At 36.4% G+C, this 9,880-nt stretch overlaps 1 protein-coding gene across 10 annotated transcripts; it reads right to left on the bottom strand.

Moving 5' to 3' along the window:
• Nucleotides 1–5,195: 5,195 nt before the first annotated feature.
• LOC141639343 (3-oxoacyl-[acyl-carrier-protein] synthase I, chloroplastic-like) lies at nucleotides 5,196–9,078 on the bottom strand. 10 transcript variants are annotated; one of them, XR_012542479.1, is made up of 8 exons: nucleotides 8,735–9,078; nucleotides 8,510–8,639; nucleotides 7,966–8,107; nucleotides 7,500–7,773; nucleotides 7,106–7,259; nucleotides 6,528–6,880; nucleotides 6,081–6,117; nucleotides 5,196–5,593 (listed from the first exon to the last, which is right to left on the bottom strand). XR_012542479.1 is itself a non-coding variant. In XM_074448492.1 (7 exons), exons 4-5 carry the CDS (start codon nucleotides 7,173–7,175, stop codon nucleotides 6,551–6,553), a joined length of 261 nt encoding a protein of 86 aa, XP_074304593.1. In that variant the 5' UTR covers nucleotides 7,176–7,259; nucleotides 7,500–7,773; nucleotides 8,510–8,639; nucleotides 8,735–9,078; the 3' UTR covers nucleotides 5,196–5,593; nucleotides 6,081–6,117; nucleotides 6,528–6,550. The 10 variants fall into 10 exon arrangements, 3 of the variants coding, with proteins under 3 accessions (XP_074304593.1, XP_074304594.1, XP_074304595.1); XR_012542481.1 differs by having other exon boundaries at nucleotides 7,532–7,773; XR_012542483.1 differs by lacking the exon at nucleotides 6,081–6,117 and having other exon boundaries at nucleotides 7,532–7,773.
• Nucleotides 9,079–9,880: the final 802 nt, after the last annotated feature.

Genomic DNA, 9,880 nt, shown 5'->3' with positions numbered 1-9,880 from the left:
TAGACACATCCTACGTTCATTGGGTTCATTGGTTTAGGCCTGAGGATCGTTCTCTCTGATACCACTTTGTAACACCCCGATTTATAAAGGAGCCTCTAGCAAGACATTCCCTAATAAACCGGACTGTTACCATCTCGGTTTTCCGAGGTAGTGAATAACAAATTAAACTCCAAGGCAAATTACATAATTTCTTTTAACTTAACTTTTTTACAAAACCTCATTTGCATCAAATTACAAAGAACTAACATAAATAAAAGTGAAAGTCTTCTAAATGATGATCTAGCTACTAAGTCTTCTGATCCAGTGTCTCACGCTCATCAAGCTCCCATCCTATCTCATAAACCTGTCAAGTCTGCTCCCCAATATTTGGATCGTCACAGGTGTTCACGAATACACAGGGTCAACCACGAGGTTGAGTAGGGAATACAATGAAACAACAAAACATGATATGCATGCTCCTCCGTCACCTCCACCTCCATCTCAACTCATATCTCATAACCCGAACGCCCACCATACCGATCCCCTTAGACTATATATCGAGCGTAGCCGATCCGCTCCTTGTTGAGGACACCAGGGCAAGTCTGCAGAACCCGCCCCGGGCCTTATCACAACATCATCATCACCACACCACGTCACCACAACATCCTCCATCTCCAATGCATATGAATGCTCAAGAAATTAATGCAACACAATATGTATATCATTGAACTGGTAAATCATAGAATCATGCCGGTTGCCGAATGTTGTGATAATATACTCAATACGATCAATTCAGTCAAGCACATTCCAGGATATGAATCATAACATGAATCAACAACCACGAATCAAGTCAACGTTCACAGTTTGGTCACATGAAACACAAACAAGTCAACACAATTCAACAACAACGATAATAAGTCAAGTGTATTTCCCTACCTTTTCGCAATCCAAGCACACAAGCAATCAATTATGATCCTTCACATATCCATCACCTACATAACATAATTATGTATAATTACCACCTACTCAATCAAATAATCATGCACATAACCTAGACTCATCATAACTTAATAGGAATATCAACTTAAAGAACAAACACGATTTTTCCTGATTTTCCAGCACATGACAGGCTCGGAATAAAATACATACCTAATTCCAGAAAAATCAATTTGATACAAGGCCAATTGGATTGGAACCCCATGAGTCTTAGAAACAAATTATATCTAACGTGTTTTTCTCAAATTCCAAACTTATCAAGAGTTTTCAGACTGATTTCCAAAAACTGACAGAAACCGTCGCATAAAAAGTATTGATTCATAAAACGAGTTTAAAACATTATTTTGCAGTAATTCCAAATCCTATTATCATCTAGACTATACAAAGATGATGTATGAAGAAGCCTCATAACTGAATCGAGATAAAAATTAGGGTTTCAAATCATTTTCCACAACCAAATCAGATTCGCGGACTTTTCAGCGACATGTTCATAAATAAATCACCTAGGACAAACCATAAAGAATTTGACTACGAGATTTTATATGCATAAACTAGACATCAAATAAACAGGACTCTCTTTTCAAACGTTTTGAAGAAGAATAGTTTAAAACAGTATAAACAATGGAATGAAATCGACTTACAAACAGGGAAATCGAATTAGGTTGGAATCGATGAGAAATCTTCAATCAAATGAAAGGCTCGACAATTCTTCTTCCTCTCCCTTTCTCTAGGTTTAGAAATGGTTTTATGAATGATAAAATGAAAAGAGGGGAGAGGGGAGAGGGAGAGCGGCTCATAGATTAGGTTTAGGGTAAATGGTGGTTACATGTTCCGGGTAGGGCAAATGGGTTAAACGGGTATGGTCGTTGGGTAAATGTAGATGGGTAATTCTTGACCCAAAAGACAAAATGTGATGTAGTCCGACTCAACATATACGATATAAATCCGACTTAATAACATTCACGATATTACGATGCAACCAATATAAAATGTACTCCCTCTGTCCCGGTCATTTGTTGTCCTTTTCCATTTTTGGGTGTCTCAGTCATTTGTTGTCCTTTCTATTTTAAGAATGAACTTTATGAGTAATTTGATCATTCACACTCAATTTGTTCCACTTGTCATTTAGCTATTGGCCTTCTCCTATTTCCTTGGTCTTTGTGCCAAAACCAAAGGACAACAAATGACCGGGACGGAGGGAGTATAATACTAATATATAATAATATCCGTTTAATCGATTATATAAAATACGGGGTATTACAGTCGGTGGCAGTAAGCTATGGCTGTTTATGCTTTAGGGTGGATACACTAGATGATAGCATACTAGATACATACTAATGTTATTCTAGTTACACAATTAACATGTGTATCTACAAGTATTAACTTGTGTATCTACAGGTTTTAACTTGTCATTCACTCTACAGGTTTTAACTATAGCAGGGTAAAAGATGCTCCATTTCTAGTTTAACATAAAATCAAATACATCATTGGCAATTATCATAAATCATCGTTCTAGTTTAACATAAAATCAAATTCCAGAGCCTGTTGGAGGCAAGTTAAGCATGGTGGTCAAACGAACTCCTTCATTCTTCAAATTATATCTCCCTAAGCACAACTCTAACAAGCTGGTATGTTCCGTCTCCATCATTTGTTTACCTTTTCATATATTGTTTCGGGTGGAACGTAGGGAGTAGTATAACTGTATGAGTATATATACTGCAACACTTTTGTGGGATCCCTTTTACTTTCCCCAGATTGGCACTTTCTTGTTTAAAACCGTCTTTAAGTTAAAACGGCTTTCAAGTAAGGTTAAAATGAAAGACGGGTTATGAGGGGTCTTAACTTAAGACGGTCTTACACAAAACTGGCTTCTTTCCTTTCTATTGTGAAACTGTCTCATACGAACTCTATCGAAAAAGATGCTCTCTCATTTGCTTTAATCGATTTGAACATGTTCATAATACAGCTCATACCGCCACCATTTATCAAATATTTCAATGGATGCATTCCAAAGAAGGTCAAACTGCGGAATTTTCAAGGGAAACTTTGGAAAGTTAAACTTGAAGTTGTTCAAGATGGCCGCGTATATATAACAAAAGGCTGGAATGAATACGTGAGAAATCATTCATTGGTTCAAGAAGACTTCTTAGTATTTAAGTGCTTAATAAGTCTGACTACCACATAAGATCTTCGGCATTGATGGGGTTATCAAGGAAGAGCCTGTAGACACAGAAATAAGGAAGAGCCCTCTTTAATTGTCTCATTATATCATTTGTGCAATTTCTCCACTTTAGGTAAAAATGCAAACAGAAATAAGGATACGAAGATCATACAATAAGATTTCGAGTTAACAAGTTGAATCTCACATATGTCAAAGGCTCGCCTAATTTTTGTCATGTTAAAGAACCGTCTTACATTATGAGGTGTTCTACATGATTTGTATAAATGAACGTTCTACAGGCTGAGCCTCATACCCGGAGATCCGATGACGATTAGTGGCGATGAAGAAGAGAGTAATGGGATGGTTGAGGTAAGGTTGATGCGCTGTGTGTGGCGGCGGTGGCGGTGGATTCCTCGGGTTTTGTGTGGTGGTGGTGGGCTATGATATTTTAGTTGGGTGACGGATACACAAGTTAATCCCTCCGTATACACAAATTAATACTTGTAGATACACAAGATAATATGTGTATATGGGTTACTTACATGTGTATATGGGTTGGTAAATATGTGTATTTGACATTACCCACTAGCCAGGATGTTATCGTGTGTCCGATTAGCAGTGCATTGACTAAGTTTTTGTAATTTGCAAAGTTCTTGTGATATTTGCTTTAGATTCTATATATGGTGTACCATATCATTAAATTAAGCCATTTCACTAGTGAAATTTTTTGTTTATAATTTAATAGTAATTTTACATTGTTATTTATGATCATCTTTTAATTTCAGTATTCTAAATTTGTAATTTGCTCGGGAGTATACTCAAAAATTTCTCATAAATGCGGGCATTTTAGTCTTTCCTTGCTTAGCGTTAAATATATTAAAATCACCTAATATAAATTAAAATGTTTGATCCCATCTTGGAGATTATAATCTTTGCTAAATATTTCCCGTCCTGCTTAAGGATAGCCGTCCCCTTTGTTTGGTCTCATTTCCACTTGGAAATGTTACCCTACCTTCCTAGATATATATATCTTTAGCTTGTTAGATACACTTTTTTTAAGTTACTAGATATACTCCATTAAATTACTACATACATACCTTTAACTAGTTAGATACACTCATTTAAGTTGCTCGATACAAACTTTTAGCTAGCTAGATAAATTCGTTTAAGCTGCTAGATACACACTACTCCTTTAAGTTTATAACTATGCATATCTCTAGCTAGCTAGATACGCTCCTTTAAATTGCTAGATACATATCCTTAGCTAGCTAGATACACTCTTTTAAGTTACTAGATATATACCTCTAGCTAACTAGATGCACTCCTTTAAATTTCTAGATACATAATTTTAGTTACACTCATTTCATAATTTGTCAAATTATTATATTATTATAAGATCGTTTCAGGAATTAGCCCCTCTTATGACCATATGCCAAACAGACCATAAGAGTAAGATTATTCAGGAATCGACTGTTCATTCACATTAGTAAAAGGTACTCCCTCTGTCCCGATCATTTGTTGTCTTTTTCCATTTTTGGGTGTCTCAGTCATTTGTTGTCCTTTCTATTTTAAGAATGGACTTGATGAGTAATTTGATAATTCACACTCAATTTATTACACTTGTCATTTAGTAATTGGCTTAATCCTCTTTCCTTAGTCTTTGTGCCAAAACCAAAGGACAACAAATGACCGGGACGGAGGGAGTATATTGAAAGAACAAAGAGGAAGAAGAGAAAGAAAAGAAAATTAATGATGCAATTCAGTAGGTTTCGACTTTCGAGTGATGCTAGAAGATGGAAGACCAACGACGTTTCAGACCATGCTCCTTCATATGTGAGAATAACCGACAATATTTCCACATAATAATGTTGGCTATACAATAGACAGGTTCATTTCCTTGAAATCACGGTCGAGATAATCCTTGAAATCTGACCTGCTAGTATAGCGAATACATAGTACAGATAATGCACTACTAAAATTAACATAAGCATGAATGACTCCGTAGGCCATCCAAAACACGCTTTCCTGTCTACATCGAAAGTGATTAACAAATTACGTATTCAGGCCCTCTCAATTTGTGTTTTTTCATCTCAGAAAATAAATCAATATCGTAGCAATGTTTATAAACAAAATCGTTCAAAGTTGAAAACAGAATAAATGATTAAAAAGTTTCACGTCTAAGACAACCAACCACCTCAATGCAACCTTAATCCAGAACATTATCTTAAAAATAGTTACTAACTGAATCAAATATACATATAAAAAATAATGTGCTCCTTTCTGCCATCATAAGTAGAGGAGGTATGTCCATACACATTAATTTCAAAATTGGATACTGATCAGGAAACTTGAGATCAGTAACCCCTTCCACTGCATATATCTCGCGGTAAAAATCCCCCATTGCTCTTGTTGTTGTTGCATCTGGAACCTTACTAGCAGCATGAATCCAAAGACGGACTGAAATTCCAAGAGTTTACACAATATGTGAGTAGAAAAGCGCATATTTACCATAGTATTATATGTGACCAATTTCGAAAGGTAACGATATGCTATCGTTTAGTATAAACCTTTCTCAGTCACATATAGTATTATGGTAAATATAATCTATTTTGACATGCTTAGTCTCATCAGTTAAGAGCTTAAAACTATCATAAACCATGTACTCATAATCCAATGCACACTCAAGAACTACAAAACACAGTCGTTTGCATTAAAAAATTACAACCAATTTTAATACATTCAAAGTCCAACTATAATTAATTGAATCCCAATAATACATTTTCTGGCGATTCATGTGAGTTTAGCTCCAACTGAGCACAACAACACAGTCGTGATTGCTTTTGTTCTATTATGTTCTGCTATAAATTTAAGAGTTCATACCCAAGTTCAAGTTTTAAGTTTTTCTTTTAATCTTAATCTTAAGATTTTTGTGCTTATTGCTTACCAAGTCATTGTTCGAAGTGCAAATAGCTTTCCATTACCTAAATATAAAAGATAGGGTTATTAACTGCATAAGAAAACATCAAGAAAAAAAATACTCCAGTATTCCTCTGAGATTACTAGTGACAAAGAGAGAAGCTACTCTAACAGTCTAGGTATCTAAGTAGTACAACAACTCCATCAGAAAAATTGCGACAAAAATAATTTTTGCAAGCACGGAATACAAAAACAGCATAATTTGTATACGCCATTAAGCACAGGGTGACTTCTTTTGGAGTATTCACCATATGCCTGTTATGTTGCTTGTGGATTCTGAAAAAAAATGACAAGAAAAATACTCTGTAACACAGACCGTGAGTCCTAAATACAGCGGGATAGTGAAACTGATGAATGACAAGCATTATAGACCCTGGATTACTAGAAGAAACAAATAAAAAAAACGTCGTCTTACCAATAAACCTGCTCCTTCTCCCATCACAAAATCGCCAATCCAATAGGAATAACCGGAGCTTCTGTTCCACCAGCAACCATCACATCAGCTTCTCCACGACGAATGTGATTTGCAGCAGCATAAAAGCAGTAATTTGAGGTGACACAAGCAGTCGAGATAGAATAGTTTGGACCCATTAAACCAAGGTCAATGGCAAGCAAGGCGGAAGCCATGTCTGTAATAGAATACGAAATGAAAAAAAAAAGAGAAAATCTCCTGTGTCCTTTGTCAATCAAAGCTTCAACAACGTCAGAGTAGGCTGTCATCCCACCCATCCCAGTTCCCACAAGCACTCCTATTCTTTTTATGTCCACCTGCAAGTTTGTATAAACTATTGTATTGCGGAACATGATTAAGACCCAGGGAGGGTAACAAAGTAATCATAATGACTACCTAGTAATAAAAAAGATCGATCAGCCTGTCTAGTTTCAAGTTTCTTGTAAACCTTAACATGCAAAAAACTTGAGAACCAATCGATCAGCCTGTCTAGTTTTGATTAACTTTGCAGGAAAAAAAATTAAATAAAAACTGATGCTCACAGTTGAGAACCGCCATTGGTGGAGCCATTAGAAGATACATTATGACCATCATTTTGCGGTTCCCCGTCATAGTTGCTTGATCCAACCCCGGCACTCGCCTGAGATCTCACTATCTTGAAGACTAACCTCAGCCTCCTTGTTTCCCTTTGTCTCACTACAGGCAAATAGTTTAATTAGACCATTAAAATACCAAAATAAAAAAATTGCACATATAATTGACATATATCGATTCAGGAAACTGTATATATATGTTAAATATCATGGTATTACTACCGGATACACATCGTATACTACCGGATACGCAATTCGATTTGTGTATCTAGAACTAATACTATGTGTATCTGGGCTGCTATTTTGTGTATCCACTATCTAAAGATCAACTAAGACAACCCACCTTGCCACCAACACAACTACAACCAAACCTACCTCTAGCACCACTACCACCATCCATGAATTAACCCCACAACCAGCCCCGTTCCCGCCATCATGGTCGGAATCAGAGGTGTACCGACCACAAGATCCACCGATTCACGAAGTAAGATTTCAAGAAAGTAATTGCACCATCGATTTTCCACTAGATTTTCCACATTTATATTTATTTTCCACCAGTTGTTTATTTTCTTCTGGTCCAACCTTGTGTCCTCTGCTAGTGCTACCTTCTGTTATTCCTGTCATACCATCAGCCGATAACACATGAGTAAGATCAAGTACAGAAATATGGATCTTATAAATGTCGAGCATAGAGCAAGGGAAAATCCATATACTCCGTATGTCACATATTGCTCGAGTAGAAGAATGATATTAGGATGATCAGCCACAATTCAACAGGAATGATATTATCATATATCTAACCATCGTACCCAGCCATAAGCAACGCTCTTTGGGGGCAGTGGTAAGCTTGCTCGAGGTATTCATGCCAATGATTATTTTTTTCTTTTGTGAACTCAAACAAAGGGAAATCATGGAATTGTCTCTCTTTAAATATTGTCTTAGATCTCTTTTCTGCAATAGTATTACAAATACAAAATATGTCATTTTGGCCTGTCATAGATATAGTGAAACGTCGAAGCTCCGAATTTCAGAATCAAAATAATGAATATTATTACCATTAACTAGCTAGATACATACCTCTAGCTAGCTAGATACATTTCTTTAGATTGCTAGATACATACCTCTAGATTGCTAGATATACGCCTCTAAATTGCTAGATACTTACCGTTAACTAGCTACATACATTCCTTTAAGTTTGTAGATACATTTATCTAGCTAACTAGGTGCACTCTTTTAACTTGATAGATTCCAAAAATGCAAATATTTCAATATCACATCACACCTCAACAAATGTAATATAAAAAAAAATCCAACAACACGAAACAAAAAAAAACAAAAACAAAAGGCTATCACCTTATCAAAGGTAAAAGTCCAATCAATTTGTTGTTTAGCAATTAACTGCGCAGCAGAAACCTCTCTTCTAATCTCATTACAAGTAATAACAACCGGCATCTGAAGTATCTTTTCATCATCATTCAAAGGCCTACAATTCAAACCCCAAACAACATTCCATCAGAAACTCGAAACCATCAACTTAACAATCAAATTCAATAAATCAAATTAACTACAACAGCTCACCTGCACAACACAATAACCTGAACATTAACTCCTTTCTCGACGGTGAATAGAAGACGAAATTTAGCTGGAGCGGCTCGTCGTGGAATTTAAGTGATAAACGGAACTCCAGGACGGCGGTCGGCGGCGCCTAATTTTGGTGCGTGGATGGGATAGAGAGAGTTCAAATGGTGTTCGACCAAAATTGCACCGCCGGTCTTGATTAGGATATGGCGACGACGACTTGTAGTCGGAGCTCCGGTGGTCGGCGGCGAGAGTATGTGGCGTGGTTGACTGGAGATAGAGTGAGATGGCAGATGGGTGCTTGAAACTTAAAAGTGACGGGGTATAATTTGTTATATAAGTTTGACTTTGCTTATTAATTGGTGACTATTTTAAGTTAGTTTGTACGGTTCGTACCGTAACTCAGTTCGTACCTGAATCCGCCCCTATATATATATATATATATATATATATATATATATATATATAGAATCAGGATCCCGTACGAACTAAATTACGGTGCGAACTGTACGAACTGACTAAAAACCAAAACACAATTACACAAAGCCAAGCCCAGCGAATTAAAAACAGGCCCAAACACATCACTAGCCTTTATATTCACTTCATCGTATCTCCTTCTCAAAACCTAACACTACCAGCACCAACTGCTGCCGGCACCGACATAAATCGTCGGAGCACTGTCACCATCCTCGCCGGCGGTGATCGCAACTCACCCTCCCATTCATTTTTTTTATCTTCTTCCTGTTATAATCTTCGTCAGCTTGTACAACCACCATTTTTACAGTCCTAATCAGTTGTAATGATCTTATTTAACTTGAAATCTTCCATTGATTTCATTAATGTTGTTAGTTTTTTAAAAAAATTCTTTTTTGTTTATAACATTATAAAGAAGATTTTTTGAAAATCTTCTTTATTTTTCATAGATCTATTATTCAAATCACAATTTTTATTTTAACAAAAATGAGATCTATTGTGTTTGTGTCGAGGCTCGTCAATCGAACCATGTTAGCTAGGTGGTGTGAGAATAAGCAACAAAGAAGATAGAGACATGGGAGCAGTTTTGTCGTGGTGTCGGCGTTATTGTCGGAGTCTTATTAGTAAAAACGAGTTGTAGCAGGAGGTGGTGGTGGGTAGTCTACAAGTGTT

This window comes from Silene latifolia, unplaced genomic scaffold (assembly GCF_048544455.1).
Source record: "Silene latifolia isolate original U9 population unplaced genomic scaffold, ASM4854445v1 scaffold_346, whole genome shotgun sequence".
Classification (NCBI taxonomy): Eukaryota; Viridiplantae; Streptophyta; class Magnoliopsida; order Caryophyllales; family Caryophyllaceae; genus Silene; species Silene latifolia.
Note: the sequence above shows the minus strand (reverse complement) of the source record. Positions and strands in the feature narration are given on the sequence as shown.